The sequence below is a fragment of the Elgaria multicarinata genome, chromosome 8, assembly GCF_023053635.1.
Source record: "Elgaria multicarinata webbii isolate HBS135686 ecotype San Diego chromosome 8, rElgMul1.1.pri, whole genome shotgun sequence".
NCBI lineage: Eukaryota > Metazoa > Chordata > Lepidosauria > Squamata > Anguidae > Elgaria > Elgaria multicarinata.
Window position 1 is genome coordinate 72135261 of NC_086178.1, and position 18537 is coordinate 72153797.

Here is an 18537-nt window from a genome sequence, read left to right on the forward strand (position 1 = left end):
TTTTAAAACAAGCTTGTAAATCAAGCAAGCAGTTTTGAAACTGTTCATTGTGTGCATAGTGTCCAATCCATTCTAAGTTGTCTCCCCCTTCTCTTCAACTGTCCTGACATTTTCAACTTTCTGTAAAAGTGCCTCTCTCCTAAGGGCTTAAGTACAGCATTCCTATGGTTCACAGTGATGGTACTTCAAGAGGCCATAGGACTGATCAGATCTCCCTCGCTGTATATTTGTTTCTGTATATTTGTTGTTGTTATTGCTATTGTTATTGTTACTTAGAATGGCAGATACTCAGAGGTGCTTGTCATGTGCTCCACTTGGAATGGATACAATGTCCTTCCTTGAAACAGATCTTATTACTGTCATTCAAAGATTTGTAACAGTCTGACTTGGAGTGCTCTATTGTGGTTGCTAAGTCAGTTGCGCTAAGTCAGTAGACGGGAAGCCATTCTGCCTAAGAACTCCGGAATTCCCTTCTCTTAAAAGGAAAATATGACAAATAAAAGTGTAAAGCTACTTTGATTTAAATTATGTCACTAACATCTCTTCTTTTCCTTAAGGTACCACAGCTTTTCCTGATAGAACAACAGGTATTTTTTTTCTTACGTATTGTTCTTAGAAATAGCTTAGTAGTCATAAGTTCCTCCATATTGATTAGTAAGTTTGGAAGCCAGACATCAATTCATATTATTAGGCATGTATGGATTCTGTAAAAAGTTCTTTAAAAATGCTTCAGACTTTTTCTGGTTTTTCTTGCGGTGCAAGGAAGGCCAGAAGGGGTGGAAGGCACGCAGGAGGCAGATGATGTCATGTGAGGGACCTATGAAAAATCCGTGAGTGCCCAGTAACGAGTGTGCAATAAAATACTCGTCGGATGGAGTTCTCAGTAGACGGGAAACCATTCTCCCTAAGAACTCTGGAATTCCCTCCTCTTCAAGATATTTTATATGCCTCAAGTCTGAATGACTTCATTCCATGCATTTGACATGGAATCAGATATAAGTTAAATTAATAGGAAACCAAGCGACAGATAGACATAGCTAATGTTAGACAGAAATACGAAATCAAATCAAAGTTGGTTGTGAGGCTTTGAGAGTTATTTGGCTATCGTTAAGAGTGTTCAGTTCTGTGATTCTACAGCATAAGAGGTAGCAATATGGTCACTACTTGCTATAACTTTTCTTAAAATGTAGTTTTCATGCATCAAATTTAACGTATTATGTCATCAGTATCAAACAGATTTTTAAAAATCCACATCTTAAAAGGAAAATATGACAAATAAAACTATAAACCTACTTTGATTGAAATTAACTTATTAATATCTCCTCTTTTCCTTAAGCTACGACACCATTTCCATATACAACAACAGGTAACTTTTTTCTTACATATTGATCTTGGAAATAGCTTGCTAGTCCTAAATTCCTCCAAATGATTAGTATGTTTGGAAGTCAGAAACAAATCCATATAATTAGGTATGCATGGATTCTACAAAGTCTGTTCCATCTGCATTTCACAGATCATCTGATGCTTTCATTCTGTCGTCCGCTCATTGCCGGAATCAGATTTTTCCCAATTACCTGAATTTGTGCAAATTTGAATCTCTGCAAAACTGCACTTGTGAAAATGTGCAAATCCCCCCCCCAAAAATGTGCCACTCCTCCCAAAATTCATATTTACATGATTTAGCCTATGGGGGAAATGGTCATTTTTGCCTGGTTTTTAAAATTTTGATATATAGTACTACAACTAAATTTGCATAGAATTCTGGCAAGTAAAGCAGGCAACATGCCTGTGACATCTACGCATCTCGGGAAAGCTGGGCTGCTGCTACAGAATCTGCCAAAGCTCTCTGGGCTGTTTCCAAAAGATTAAAAGATTAAAAATAATATAAAACATTTTAAAATGTGAAAACACACAACAGGCAGAATACACATGGAAAACATACATCAAGAAACAAGTTTGCACAGTCAACAAAATCTAAAAAAGAAGATCTGGGATTGATTAAAATCTCATCACAGGCTGCCATATGCCTGGGAAAAGTGACCCGGCATGAAAAGACAGCAATGTTGGCATCCGGCAGGTGTCGTCAGTGAGAACATGAAGACCCTCTTCCTTGTTGCCATCTTCTGAGCCTCCCTCAGGATAGGCACCCGGAGGAGGACCTTAGATGTATAAATGATGATGATGATAGTAAAGATTACTATTTAGTTAGAAATAGAGGTACTGTCAAAATTTGCTGTTACCTCATATCACTACCTTAGGTTAGTCTAAATCAGACCCAAACTTTCATGCGCGGCCATGCCACATGAAACTTTCCCCAACATGTGAGGCTACACTCTTGATGAAGAGGAAGACTCCTTAGTGCTTTCCCCTTGAGCTTCTCCTCTACTTAACAGAATCCATCCAAATTATTTTGTTTGTCTATGGGGAAGAGGCAAAAGCTGTACTGTTTATCCATGACTATGTCTGAAAGCAGCTTGTCATTTTGAGTAAGAAAATAACCAGCAGTGAAGGGGTTAAGCACCTTTCCCCCCCCCAGCCTCCTATTCTTCATTTTGTCAGAGGGAAGTACACACAAATGTGTGTAAGAAGTAGTTTGTTCCTCAGCCACATCCATGTCTTTGAACCTCTGGTACCTGAAGCAGTGATCTGGATTCCAGAAATCAGATGCCATTTACAGATGGATTGATTGGGGCTAAGTTGATGGTGTGTGTGTGTGTGTGTGTGTGTGTGTGTGTGTATGAATGAAACATCTTTGTGCACTAATAGTAATAGTATCATCTTTTACTTCTTAGGAACATTTCCTTGTGGTGGCTACCTTACATATGATTCAGGATCATTCAGTAGTCCCTTCTATCCTGGGAATTATCCAAACAATGCTGACTGCGTGTGGACAATTATAAATTATAACAATTTAAATATAAAGCTCACATTTGCAAGTATTGAGTAAGTACAAGGCGTAGTGACTACACAAGGTACTGGTACTTTGATATTGCAGCTCATTGAAATGCAGAAGACGGGGGAACTTTGGGAAACTCTGATCATACTATGTACAATCACTCATATGTTTGTTATCATGGGAAACATGACAACATATTATTGGGGAAATAAAACTTCCTGGTTTTAGTTTAGTGCTAGTTCACTGCCCATTCAGCAAGTGGAATATCTGCAGCATATCTGAGTCTGTAAGGGGAAACAGTCTCATACGGAATATCATCTCTGTGCTTCCAATTGTTCTCCTCTAATTGTTGCTATTTTGGTTGAGGTTGTGCTGGCTGTAAAGGGGTACTGTACGCCCTTCTCTCTGCCATATATTTTAGCAAAGCAAGGAGGTCTCATATGGCTCGTTGGCATACAGCCCCTCCCTGCCCTGTTATTCTGCTGACTGAGTTGCTTTGCCAAGCTCCGTGTTCACACAGACGGCTTGTTTTTTATTTCAGTACGGACTGCTTAAATGATTATGTTGAGATCTATGATGGCTACCTGTACTTACGTCCCATTGGAAGGTATTGTTCTTCTTCCAACCTAACATTTTATTCCACTACAAATGTCCTCACAGTGAAGTTTTTCAGCGACTCTTCAGTAAGACGTAGAGGTTTTTATGCCACCTACTCTTCTTTTTATCCTTCATTTGGTGAGTATGCACACACACACGTGCGCGCGCACACACACACACACACAAATATAGTTTGTCCTTGATGTTTGAACTTTTACTTTGAGGCAATTCTCCTGTAATAATAGAATCCTTGCCTTACATTAGAAGCTAAGCTTGATAGGAAAACTCATTTGTTCATTTTTAAAATAAGCTCATTGGACTGATCAGAACTACCCCTCTGAGGACAGAGAGATGGGGGTTCTCTGGGAAAAAAGATCCCCCCTCTTGCCCCTGTGGAAACCTCCGCAGCTGCCTCCTCTCTGATGTCTCCGATGATGAGAGAGGTGAAATGAGGCATGGTAGTGGATGTTACAGGAATGTCTCTGGATCCAAGAGATCCACAGTTCTCATGGCTCCAAACATGCTGCAAAGTGGGGCAGAAAATTACACCAACCCTGATTGATTTCAGTGGGAGAGTATCAGTTCAGGAAGAGTAAACTTTGACCAGTGAGTAGAAAAACAGTGTAAGCTTTGCTGCTCCCTCACTCCTGCATTGCCGGCATGTCCCCAGCAGGGCATTGTACATTTTGGAGGTTCCAGTATCAGACCTCTCCAAGATCAAGAATATAATTGCCCTGCTCATCCTGTTAGGGCTGGTGTTAAGGGGAGACATAGTTGGGCATCTGGTGAAGGCCCACACTTCAGCAGGTGCCCATGACAAGAACCTTTTGAAGTTGCTCCTCCTCTCACCGTTGCAACCTGCATCTTCATCTGCTCCTTGTTCTGGCCCAGGCAACACTGGTGGTAAGCAGGAGAAACAGTAAATACTTGTCAAGCTCTCTGCTTGTCAAACATGCAAATGATAGCAATGATGAGGAAAAGGATGTGGAGCAATAGCAGCTGGTGAGAATGGCAGCGAGAAGGTAGAGTCATTGATGGTGTCTTCCACAAAGCCCCTGAAAAACCTGGAGCTGGTGTTGCTTGTTGTGAATTTTACACTCACATCAATTCATACTTGTGTAGACACAAGAAAAGAGAAAATCAAAAGAAAAGAACAGAGCATAAGTAAAAGCAAAGAAGAAAGAGAGGAAAAGAGAAAAGAAAGGACAAGGGAGACAATAACACCAGATATTTCCCAATATTGCTTGCTTGTTAGACCATAACCACAATTTTTCCAGCCTTCTTAATAAGCCTTTCTACGCGGCACATTTATTGTGTGCTTTTCATTCCCTGCTCACAGTTGTTTCTTCTTTGTTGTCTCTGTGTTTCACACATATGGGTTACGTCCCTGTGGAGAATAGTCATTCAGGACATTTTAGAGCTAAAGAGGATTTTAGGCAGGAGCTCCACCCACCTCATCTATGCACGCTCCAAGCGTGGCTCCTGTCGACTCTCAGTTCCTTTTCCTCTGCTACAGCGACTAGCAGCAATTGTCCATTCCCTCACCTTAACCAAAAACAAAGAATTATAAATAAATAATAATTCTCCTGTCCCCTCTTGGCTGTCCCCCAGACCAACAATTTGAAACCTTCCCTTCATTACCAAAGACTGAACAGGTCAAACAGATCATAACCTCTGAAATTGGGACTGCAAAAAAACAAAAGAGAAAGATGGCACCTTGGATAGAGTCTGACATGGAACCCAAACCTACAGCTGTTCCAAATCAGCCACGCTTTGTAAAGATGGCACCTCCAACTCTGAGTGATTGCCCACACTGATCTTAGGGAAACTATAACTCCCATGGAACTGTAACTCCACAGATATTATCCAGTGACTGGTTCTGTATTGGAGGGTGAACCCAAGGAACATACTTCACTGGAACCATACTATCACCTACTTCAAGACCATTCTCCAAGGAAGAATAGATTCTGTTGGTACTAGGGCTGTGCACGGACCCCCAACCTGCTTTGGAGGCCAATTCAGAGCTTCCACATTGCCCCTGATCCACATCAGCCTGATTTGGACCTGGTCAGATCCACTTTGGATCTGGATTCGAATATCAATCAGACATCCAAATTATTTGGATTTGCATTTTCCTGGGTGTGAAGCTAACCATCCTGACTTGGAGTCTATGGGGCTCCCCCTCACCTTCCTGCCTGTCCACCCCTTTATGCTTCTACAGTTGTGGAAATGGCCCTTGACAGGGCTTGTGAGTCATCTCAATCCATCTGAAGCGGTCCAAACCTTTTATTCCTGCACTGTTGCAGACTTAAAACTGAGAGGGAGGTGGGTACTTGCCTAGAATGTGCAAACAGAAGGGCGTGGGGTGCCCATCTAAAACTGTGTTTAGCTCAAGAATGTTCCAAACAACTTTTCTGTGGAGAATTCACAGTGACCATGTGGAGAACCACAGTTGTAGGTGTCCTTATGGACTTTTTCGATGATGTGGTGACCCTCCAGTTCACTTCTATTTTTAAACAGCATTTTCCGCAAGTCTTTCTAGAGCAGAGAAAATCTGGCATTACTCTATGATGAAACTGAAAATAGATATAGTGGATTCATAGTTTTATGTAGTATGCTCTTCCATATTTTGACTTCGGCTATTGAGCGGTATAAAATGTAATAAATAAATAAATAAATAAATTTTATATACCACTTCATCCTTAGTCACTAGGTTTGCTAACTTTAATGTCAAGTTATCAATATTGGTTCAGTATTAGATTACTATTTCTATATATGTTTTCTAACAACAATTGCATTTTAAAAAACCAAGTTATTGTTAGGGATATTTTAAGCAATAACTCAGTTTATTTCTGAGGTGAGGGAGAAAAATGTAATACTAAATAGTATCTTGTTCCACTACATTGGGTCTCTCGCTTAAGTTCCTTATTCGGTTTCCCCCTAAATATATCAGTTTTCCTCCTTTTCTTTCTAAGTACTGATGAATTCCATTTCGAATACTTGCAAATGACTTACACTCATTTGTGATGCAGAACTCAGTTGTGAAATCCACCCTAAAGATTTTTATGGCTGCTTAGCATGTCCATTCTGCCATATCTTCTCTACAATTGCAGTGGATGATGGGAAAGAAAGAAAACAAAAATGCAAAGGAACTTTAATGGTTGTAGGGGAATTCTGAGATTTCAGCAGCCTTTGCTGACATTTTACAACATCTGTTACTAGGGCTGAGCACTGCCTCGGGCCGAATCTGAATCTGACGTAAGGCAGGCTGATTTGGCCTGCCTCTGCCCGAATGTTACCAGGTCATCCCAAAGCACCCCGAGATACAGTGGATTGGTTCCGAAGCACCTCAGAGTGCCTCAAGATGATTCAGGAAAGCCAGTGCAAGGCTGACCAGGAGTCCATTGGGCTCTGAAACAGCCTTTGAGGCAAGTGGGGTGGTTGTGCATAGCTCTAGCTGTTATTATAATTGGCTTAGAATGCTGATGAATGAACAACATGTTTTTGGAATTTTTCAAGGTATTCGATTGGTGAATGGAAATGGTAGCTGTACAGGCCGTGTTGAAATCAATTATCCGAATGGAACATGGGGGTCAGTTTGTGATGATTCATGGGATCTAACAGATGCAAATGTGGTATGCAGACAACTTGGATGTGGACGAGCTGTTTCAGCTGTATCAAATGCATATTTTGGTCAAAGCTCTGGTCCTATTCTCATGGATGATGTTAGTTGCAGAGGGAATGAATCCTTCCTTTGGGATTGCCCTCACCGTGGGTGGGGAGTCCACAACTGTAACCACCAGGAAGATGCTGGTGTCATCTGTTCAGGTATTTTCAGATTTTGTCATATACCTGTTTTATAGTTCTACATTAGAATATTTCAAACAGTTTAGACATCTTGGTTAGACAGTGTGCGCATTTAAAACACACACTTTAATTAGCCACTGTATTCTACAGCCTTGTCAGAGTGAATCAAGACAGAAATAATCTAATCCTGCTAATCTTAACTAAGGCCCAATCGACATGGAAGTGCCTTCCGATGTTGATGCGGTTTAAAAATGTATTTTCTTGAATTCCTATCTACTCTTCCCATGGCACACATAGTCAATTAATGTGGTGTAAACGTGATATAAATCTCACTTTATCATTCTTGGGCTGTGTAGATCAGGAGATATTTCCTGCACATTCAAAGGTAGACTGGAGAAATTCAGCTGACTTTCCTGGGTGGGGGGGTTACATTTTAAGCAGTTAGACACATGCCCCATCTACACTTTGAGGCCTTCTGGGACTCGAGGGGAGGATCTTGGGCTTTACCACTTCCAGGATCATCCCCCTGCCAGTGCGTCAGCCTAGAACTGAAAAAGTGCATCTTCCAGGGTGGTGTGGGGGTTCTTTTAGGAGGAGACATTCACATAATTGTGGGCCCCTGATCCAAGGCAGTGAGGTTTGAAAAAGTCAATGCTGGAAAACACCAACAGCCACCCTTAGGATGGCAAAAATGCTCCCACCTCACCCCAATGGGCATGGAGTCCCCCCGCACAGCTCTGTGCCTGGTTGCTCAGCTCTGCTACTTCTGGCGAGAAAGGAGGACCAGGGAGCGAGCAGGACACTGCCCGTGGATCTTGGGGTTGTCCCAGGACCATGGGAAAAGTCAGGATAAGTGCAGTGCCATTTATTCTGGGACAACTGAGAGGTTGTCCCTGGTTGACCCTGGGATCAGCTGTGTGTCATTTGGACACACAGGGACAACCTCAAGCTGACCCTGGGATAAATGGCTGGTATGGATTAGGCCACAGTAAATCAGTGGCTTATTAATAATGTTATAAATATTATCGTATAATATTCCTGCACCCTCAATATCATGAAAATATTGCCCCCAACCCTATACCCCAAATATAGGGATCATGTAGTCAATACATCTTCACAACACATATCCAATCAGATTTGGCTCTGTGATGAATCCAGAGACAGCAAATGGAGCTAATAGGTCTTTTTACATGAGGCTTTTATTGTGTGCTCATCATTCTTTACTCATGGTTGTTTGCAGGTCCTTTACATGATGTTGTCATCCTCCAGGGCCTCTCCTATACTTTGCAACCATATTAGCATTTCTTTTTGTAATGAGGAAAGTCTATTATTATTATTATTATTATTATTATTATTATTATTATTATTATTATTATTATTATTATTATTATTATTATTATTATGCAACATAAAGCTCTCTGTGTATTTGCTCAGTTCCACTTTACCGTCATTCCACTTAATGGTTCTGTAATGGAACATATAGAAAAGCAGAGAAAGAAAACTCCCAGAAAAAAGCACGTGTAAACAAGCTGACTTAATTCTGCAAAGAATCCTGAAGCAGAACATACAGGTTAAAAGCCTCATGTGGAAAAACCCAGTGTAAGTTTCTACATATAAATTGGTTATAGGAGGGAGCACACCAGGGCTCCCCATTTTATTATGCTTTGCTGCAGCACTTCCATTGCCACACAGAGCAATCAGGAAGGATAGGTCTAAAAGCTCTGCAAATGGGCTTTGTTTCGCATTGCAACATCTATTTAGAATGAGGCATTCCTGCACACAGTAGGTAAACATCTCTTCCTTTTGTTATCACCCATTGAAAAATATAGGACGCTTGTAAAAAGCTTTATCAAAAAGTGTCCCCCGCTATCAGCTCAGCTCAAATTAAAGTTTCCTACAGATAGTGGTTGGTATCCAACAATGGCTTTACACTAGCAGAAAACATTTCCATTGGCTCAGGATGGGGCACTGGGTTTTTGCCCATCTTCCTCCTATCTAGAAAAACCCTTTGTGTCATATCAGATACTCTTCCAGAGGGCCCCACAACACTCAGAATCAGCTTTTTAGGGAGGCCTGCAGTGTGCAGGGGTATTGACAAAAATGTAAGTAAAAAGCCACCATTGGATACAACCAGGGTTGTTTAGCAAAGAAGCCAGAAGATGTATGTACACTGAATGTACTGACAGTGTGTACACTCAGAAAATGCTACGGCTAATGAATATTTGCAACACAAACAATTCTGGAAATGAAACAGTTAAAATATTTGAGGGAAGTACTCAAGATTCTCTATCTCTGTCCTTTATTCTTCAGGTAGACTCACTACAGTGCCACCAACAGGTAACAATCAATTTATTTATTTATTTTAAAAATTAGAGTGTTGTTTTTAAAAAGGACCAGTTAACAATGGCAGCAACTTTGCAATTAAATAAGTCATCTGGTTAACAAAAAGGGTAGCAGTCTTCAATCAATTAATCCATTAATCCAGATTAAGAACTGTTTAATCGACTAAAAGGTGCTTTCAAGGAATCAGGCAGCTGAGTTATAACATTCTGAACTATTTCTAGAAGAAAAACTTAATAAACCTGTGGAAAGCAAGGACCAACGCATTGCTTATGGCTGCCCCCCACCCCTTAGCTATGTTTTCAGAAAACTATGGGAGCAAGGATCGCATTGGGTTAAAATTGGAGATGCTGGAGAAATACACAGTGGAATCCATTGACTGCAGATTTCTATGAATCCAACCTGCAGATTTCACAGGAGACGGAGTCCCACAGGTTCTGTGGGCTTGTGGACTGTTTTCCTTTTCACAAATTTCCTACATAGGCTAAGGCACTAAATTGTGCATTTTGATGGGATGTGCACATTTTGGAGGCAATTTGTGTATTTTGAGGGAGCTTTGTGCATTTTTGCAAGTGTGAATTCGCAGAAATGCGAATTCACGCAAATTTGAGAAATTGGAAAAAAACCACGATTCTGTCAATGAATGGATGATGAAACTAAGGGCACTTTACCATCCATGAAACATAGATGGAACAGAGTTTACAAAATCCATATATCCATAGTTAGAACTGCTTATGGTTGGCATGGGATGGGTGCATTTTTTTAATGGCCACCTTACATGCTAATTTGAGCACTGAGGCCCAACTCAGAGGAGGCATTCTCCCATCTTGCCTGCTCAGGAGAGAATTATTCATCTAAAGTAGAATCTGGTAGGCATAATGTAAACCATGGGTGGACAACTTCCATGTGTCCAGGGCCCAATGTATGTAGTTTTCCTATGTTTATTCTTTTGGCAAAATATTATGGGGGCAATGCAACCAATTTGTAATACCTGTTGCTGTTGTTGTTCAAGGTTCCATAGTATCCAAAGACATAACCATTGATCATTAGTTTTCACAGTAAATAAATCTGCTGTACTTAGAATGCAAAATATCCAGAGGTGCTTTTCACCTGTTCCATCTGGTATTCATACAATGTCCTTACTGAAAATGGATTTTCTTACAACAATTCAACTTAGAATTTTCAACTTGAAAGAGGCATTCTCACTTATTCCCTGCATAAGAGAGAATTCTTCTTCTTTGTGAACCGCCCAGAGAGCTCCGGCTATTGGGCGGTATAGAAATGTAATAAATAAATAAATAATAAATAAATAAAATGGAGACTGGCAGGCATAATTGATCCTGGGGCCAATGAAGGTGGTCTTGCTACATTCACTGGCAACTTCTACCTTCTTTGTCATTCAAGATTCCTCTCCCTCTGAGTCCCCTGCTCTGGTCCCCTATTTGATTCAGATATTTGAGTCCTGAATCAAATATCTTGCTGCATCTTTTTGGCAGATAAACAGCAAGGGACTTAGATAGTATGGCTAATAGCTCCAACTAAAGCCTAGATACTGGAAAACCAGAGGCTACTTAAGCACTAGGTTCTGTAGTTATAGGAATTTGCCTAAGACATTAACAATTTTCGGGCATTCAGATCATAGATATTAATTACATTTATATCCCTATATATAGCCTTTCCCCTTTTCAAGCAACCCAAGGTGGCTTGCATTGATCCTTCTCCTCTCCATTTTATCCTCACAACAAACCTGTGAGGTAGGTTAGGCTGAGAGTCAGTTGCAGAGTTCGGACAACACTTTCAGCAATGGAGGGGAGAATAGGCAACTCACCATGCATTATGCTGCCGTTACTCCCCACATGGCATGTTGCCCCGCCCCATCATGCAGCTGAAAGTCCGGTTGTACTTCCCTCCAGCTGTTGCTCCACCCTCCTTCCTCCCAGGGCTTTCCCATCAGCCATTGCGAGTTCTGCCAGCTGTAGAGGAGCAGCCAGGGCGCTTTCTGCTGCTCTTGCCAGAGAACTCTTTGTGCTCCCAGAATAGCACACTCAATGCATTAAATGTGACAATGGAGCTCGCCACATGGCATGTTAAGCAATGGGTCTCCGAATAAGCAGTGGAGCAGCCCGTTGTTTTTCTCTGTTGTTTAAATTGAGAAAATAGCATACCTTGAGTTGTCTGTCTGTTGTGTGTCCCCCCCCCCCAGATGACACGATAAGCAACGCAACGGACAGTTGACTCTTTACAGCCCCCATTGCTTATTGTGTCATCCGAACCCAGCCAGTGACTGGGACAATATCAGCCAGTGAGCTTCATGGCTGAGTAGGGCCTAGAACCCAGATCTCCCAAGTTCCGCTCCAATTCTCTAACCACTACACCAGAGTGACTCTCTATATCATATGGGGATTTAAGGCCTGAAGGGGGCATGGGGTGTGCATGCTGGCCCCAACCCCAACATTCCTGTGCATGTCAGCTGTACTACTCTACCCACCCACCTTCCTATGTTGAGCAGGAACATTCTCGGAATCCTCCAAGTGATTGAGAACTTGGTAACACAGTGAGGATTCTAAGTGTGTACATGGATGAATGAAGGAATATTGGATTCTTCTGGGTGAAACAAAAGATCAAACATACAAATTGAGATGTGTTTTCCATGATTTCCCCCTATATTCTAACTCTCCCTGTGTTTTATGTAGGCTTTTTACCTTCAACAAGTTATCATTGTGGTGGTTTCCTTCCATATTCAAATGGGATAATTGAAAGTCCATTCTATCCTTCCAACTACCCAAACAATGCCGACTGTGTATGGGAAATCCAAGTAGGAAGCAATTACCTTATAACACTTGCATTCCAAAGTCTGTCGTAAGTAAAGCTCCAATATAATGCACAAATTGTGGTTTCATTTTGTAAATAGCAATATTCCTACATGCAACATAGTACTGCATATTTTTCAAAAGGTGATAGGAATTAGCTGACAGCCAATAGATTTGACTAGTGCTGTTCAATGAGTCCATAACTGAATCTATGGGTATCGGAGAAATCTGTTTGGGAGTAGAGTTTGAGTTGTTTCCCTATGTCAACCCCCACCTTCCGGTGGACTTTTTTGAAGTTCCTGCTGCAGCACCTGATTTGATTTGCAGCAAGTTGGGGCAGTTTACAGACTTCCCAGGCATTCTATGCATTCCTCCCTTGCAATTTTGGCAATTCCTGAATGAAGGCAGAAGGTCCTGCTGCAGTTTCCCAAGATTCCTTTAAAAGGCAGACACAGTTGAATCAAGGGAGCACCTCCTTCCCTCCCTCCCTGGCATGTGTACAAAGAATGGGTGTGTGTCTTGGTGTCTGTTTTCTCATAGCTCCAAGGAAAGCAGGGACTTACTTCTGAGTAGAAGTAAGATTTTGCTGTATGTTTACAACCCTCATCACATTTACTTGGAAGTAAGCCCCATAAAACACAATGGGACTTACTTCTGAGTAGACACATGGGGATCAGATCTGCCTGCTTTGTTGCAAGGAGGCATTTTACCCTCTTCGTTTAAGTCCTTCCTTGGCAAGTTCATTGTGCTATGTCAACTTTACGTGCTGCCAATTTTGTGACATTTCGGGTTTATTCCAGTTTATCTGTGGTGTATTTTAAAATGGAATAAGGGGAGAAACTACGAGAAACCTCCTGTTTGTTTACTATGTCATTAAATTGACCCTAAAACTTCCATGGGTGGCCAGAAACAAACATGCTATAAATGACTCATTTAGAAAAGGTCTTAGAGGTGGCATAATAGCACCCAAATATACTCAGATCCCTTTTTTGCTTCTTACTGCCCAAGTTCAAGGGTGTTCTTAAAAAGTTCCGTGTCTGGACTGTGACTTAGCCCTGTCTGGTTGTAAGCTTCTTTTGTATTTCACTATTGGACTTGTATCTGAGAGCATCTTAGTGCTCAATACACAAAAAGAAAGATTCTGTCCTGCAATACCCAGATAAAGGAACGAATTACAGATGTGAATTCTAATTCATTACCATAAATTAACATCACTGTAAAAATCATGTCCATGTTTGCTTTCCAGACTAGAAGTATGTAGTGGATACGGGTGCAGCTGTGATTATGTTGAAATCTTTGATGGAACACTCCATAATTCTCCACTGCTTGGGAGAATTTGTTCTGGCTCCTATCACATCTTTACAACAACCTCCAACATGATGACTGTTAGATTCCATAGTGATAGTAGTGTCACAAGAAGTGGTTTTCGTGCAAACTATCGTACTATCCCTGCAGATAAAAATACAAGTAAGTGTAATATTGTTGTAAATTATTCCTTCACAATATAATTATTGATTATTACATTTGTTTAGAAATTCATGCATTTGCTTGGTGTTTCTGCATTTGCATTCATGCATTGTTTTATTCTTTTACTATGTACAGCACCAAGTACATTGATGGTGCTATATTAATCATCATCATCATCATCATCATCATTTTGCTTGGCATTCTCTGGGCTCCATCACACATACTGGTTTGCTTCTGCTCTTTCCCCCTCCATTTCCTTAGGGAATTGAGCACTGGTCACTTACTCATCTGTGCTGGCAAAATCTCCCACCGTACCCCCTACATTCTCTCTCTCTCTCTCTCTCTCTCTCTCTCTCTGCAAATACAATAGTATGGCAGCCTGAAACTGTGCAATTATGGTAAAACAACACACTATGCTTTCCCCTAACTTCATAATAAACAATATAAGTGAAAAGAAATGGGTTGGTTCGATGGGACGAAAGGGGAAGAAAGTTTTGGGAGCTTTTTGGCGGGGGACGGGGAGATGTCGAACTCTTGGTGAGAGCAGCAATCGTTGTTCCCCTCACTGCTTCCTTCCCTCCCTGAAACTTGGGATCCTGGTTTGTCTGTGAGGCAGGCACTGTGCTGCACCTGGGCTCGTAACAGGCACCCCTCTTCCCTGCTGCAGAGAAAACCTGCCTTCACATGCTCCCAGCCAAAGGCATCAAGCATCGCTGGCTGTCCTAAGGCCCTTTCTGTCCTTCTGAGCCTGAGCCCCTTTTGCGAAGGAAGCCTCAACAGAACCTCTCTCTTCATGGCTCTTTCTTCCATCTTTCTCCCCGCCCCCTCCGTGCCCTGGTTCTGTCCCGGCAGATGCCGGAGGTTGCTGTGCACACAGACAGTGGGCAAAGCGTGGAGACAGATGGAAGTGGGTTGAGGAGACTCCTCCGCTTCAGACAGGAGGAGAAGGGAAGGTGTTCTCTCCTTCCCTCCCTCCTTCCCTCTCTCTGTAGTTGAACCCCCAAAGAGCAGAATCCTAACTTGAAGCTACAGCTTATTTTGTGCAATACAAAATTGCCAGTTTGCTTGCAAAGATTGCAGTCCCCATCAGGCATTCTTCCCCACAACCCCCACCTTCACCTTCCCTCCCAGCAAGGCAATCTTACAAGCTAGGCATAGATCTACACTGATGTATTTCTCATGGATGGTGGGTACCACCATTTCCTTCCTAGTTGCACATGTGTTTGTGTGTGTGTGTGTGTATAGACACAGGCAACTAGGAAACAAAAGAAGGTATTTATTTATATTATTTATTTATTACATTTTTATACCGCCCAATAGCCGAAGCACTCTGGGCGGTTCACAAAAAGTGTGTGTGCTTGTGTGTGTGTGTGTGTGTGTTATATACATAGATAGATCCATCTGGGGTGGGCAACAGGAGTACACTCCCAACAAAAACAGGATGGTCCAATATAGTGCAAGGACAACAGTACACAAGATGGACGAGCGGCTTTGTTGCACACAGAGGGGAAAAAACCAGTCTTTCCCCACTTCAAAATAAGATGAAAACTGGAGGGGAAGAGGCAAGATGAGCACAGAACAAGGATGATGTCATTTGAGTACTGTGCTGCAAAAATGCATTCCAGGCATGATGAGAGTGCGATAAATCGCTGGTTTGATGGAGCTCTACATTGTTGCGATGAAACACAATTTATTTGTCACTGTCAACTTCTGATGGATCTGGAAGCTGCCATGCTTAGGAATGGTTCACATGACATGCTAAGCCGTAATGTTTAACTCAAAATGCTTAACCACCGTGGCTTAACGTGTCATCTGAACAGGGTCTATATGTTTCATTACACAACCACTGTGTTGCACTGTGGTATAGCAGAATTGAGGAAACACACAATAGGCTCATTCTGTGATTTTCATTTTCCATGATCTTAAAGAAAAGCAAGGGTTGCAAAGAGTGGGAGAGGCCCTGGAGAATGATAACATTGTGTAAAGAAACTGCAACTTACCATGACTGAAGATTCATGAGTGCACAATAAAAGCCTCAGTTAGAAAGGCTCCATTTGTTCATACTGAATGGAGCTGATGGGAGTTGTAGTCCAAAACATCTAAAGGGCATCAATTTGGGGAAAGCACACACACACACACACACACACACACACACACACACACACTGAGGCTGCAATTCTGTACACAATTACTGGAAATAAATTTGACTGAACTTAATGAAATTGTACTTCTCAGGCCGTAGCTAGACCAGGCTATATCCCGGGGTGATACCCAGGATCGTCCCTGTGCATCCAGATGATACACAGGGGATCCCGGGATCAGGGAGAGATCATATAGCCCTACCCTTTGGCCCTGCTTTTTCTGCAGTCTTGTGCTGAGCCTGAGACCACGGAATGTGTGGTCCATTTCCTCAGCTTGACCCCGCTCCGAATGATTACTTACGCGGAGCCAGGAGCTGCGCATGGGGCGTAGCGGTCCTCAGGAGTGCTGCGCCCATCGGGGCTAGGGTGGAGGGAGCAGGGAAAGCATTTTTTTTTAAAAAAAGTAACTTGTGTCACTCAAGCGCTCGTGCACGGCCGGCCCTTTAAAAATAAAAAATGGCAGGTGCGACACCTCTCTTCTTGAGGTCGTCGTGCCTTACGCGTAAACAGGGGCGAGATCTCGCGTTATTCACAATGCGAGGTCTCCCCACTCTCCCCCGGACTTTACAGTAGGTCTAGCTAAGGCCTCAGTATATATGTATAGGATTTCACTGCATATATACTATATCTGATTAAATGTAAGTGTATATCTGTAGTGTGTGTGTGTATAGACAGACAAATATACTAACTTTGTGTTACTCTGTACAGTGCAATGAACACTGAAGGTATTGCATTCATGAAATATAACATCAACCATAATGTATTGCATTGTGTATTTCAATGTAGTAATGGGACTTCTTTTCCTCACTTGTCAGCTCTTGTTTGTTTACCGGAATATATGGAGGCTGTACTTAGTAGAAGTTACCTCAACTCCGAAGGCTACTCACCATGGGATGCGAGCTTGATTGACCCATACTGCAGACCGCAGATCACACCATATTTTGTTATATTCCACATACCATACAATGGTTGTCAGACCAGAAGAGAAGTATGGAGATTTGTAATCCAGTTCCGAATAAATGGCTTTTATTCCCTCCCTCCCTCCCTCCCTCCCTCCCCAAAAGGGATGGGGAGCAGCTATTGAACTATTCAGGGTTCATTTGAAACTTTGCTCCCAAAATTAAACATGCATATACATCTGCGATAATGGCGACCCAATCCATGCAGATCCATGTAAAGTTAATAAGCATATAGGAATAGCTTTCTTGTTCTTGTTCTGTCTTCTTAGGCAGTATGAAAAACTCTGGAGCATGCAGGAGGAGGCCCTGGGCTGCATTGTGTGAGGTGCCCCACATACTCTGCAGCACTTTACACAATGTAACCCAAGGGGTGGGGTGAAAATGGCCCCAGAGCCCCCCCCCTTCCAAAGTTGCCCACTCTGGTATAGATAATAAAAATCAGTATATATTTTATTTATTACTTCATAGCTGTCACATCAAAAACCTAGAACGCTTTCCAATTCAATGCATGTTAACAAAGCTGAAAGAATAATATCAAAGATACCTGCTGTTATTCCACCCAAACAAAGTTAGATTACATTATTGGCCAAGTAAAGTGAGATTTTAGTTAAATTTCAACTCTCTGTTTTTTGTAATGTGATAACTGAGATATCTATATGAAATTTGGTAGTAACATTAAGAGCAGGATTCTACCATCTTGGCCCTCCTCCCCTGTATTGAAAGAAAAGACACACATGTATTAATCTCCCAAGACACTAAGGCCACAGCTAGACCTAAGGTTTATCCTGGGATCATCCGGGTTCGCCCCTGCCTGAGCACTGGATCCCCAGTGTGTCACCTAGATGAACAGGTTTGACCCCTGGACGATCCAGGGATAAACCTTAGGTCTAGCTATGGCCAAAGTTGATGGGCACAGTCAAGATGATGTATTCCATGCATAAAAGCCCAGCTCCACTTCAACACCTTTTTTCAAGGTGAGCATGAAAATGTAAAACAAACAAAGTAATGCATTATTTGCTATGAAAACTAAGCATAAATGGAAGTTATTGTGCATATACAGGACACACTTGTCAATACATCATTACAGGATACAATTTCATATTTTATGGCCAAACTTAAACTCCGCACTTAGATCAATTTCCAAGTGGGGCAGGAGCAAGCACAGCCTTTCAAACATTGTGCTTTACTGGTCAATTACAAGCCAAGGCTATATTCCAGTCAAAAGTAAACAATTTCCAAAGTCATAGAGTTCAACAGGAGAGACTTATGAGGTACCCCCTCTCCCAATTGACCTTAACGTGATTATTACAATTAAAGTGATTAAAATTTAATGGGATTTTCTCCCTGGTGAGTGTGTATAGGATTGCAGCCTAAATGTTCTTAATTTTGTTTGGACTTTGTTCTCATTGCAAATAGTGCATGGTTGTAGATGATAGTAGAACATTGAGACTGCAATCCTTACAGACTTACCTGGGAGTAATTCACATAGAGCTCAATGAGATTTACTTCTGAATAGAAAT

At 41.8% G+C, this 18537-nt stretch overlaps 1 protein-coding gene across 1 annotated transcript in view; it reads left to right on the forward strand.

Moving 5' to 3' along the window:
• Positions 1-18537, forward strand: part of LOC134403152 (deleted in malignant brain tumors 1 protein-like) — a 45406-nt gene that overhangs the window by 21322 nt on the left and 5547 nt on the right. The window contains exons 4-10 of the mRNA XM_063133261.1: positions 2793-2943; positions 3438-3631; positions 7013-7321; positions 9611-9637; positions 12334-12499; positions 13697-13917; positions 16874-17046. Of these exons, the coding sequence (XP_062989331.1) occupies positions 2793-2943; positions 3438-3631; positions 7013-7321; positions 9611-9637; positions 12334-12499; positions 13697-13917; positions 16874-17046 (1241 nt within the window). The remainder of the gene's footprint in view (positions 1-2792; positions 2944-3437; positions 3632-7012; positions 7322-9610; positions 9638-12333; positions 12500-13696; positions 13918-16873; positions 17047-18537) is intronic.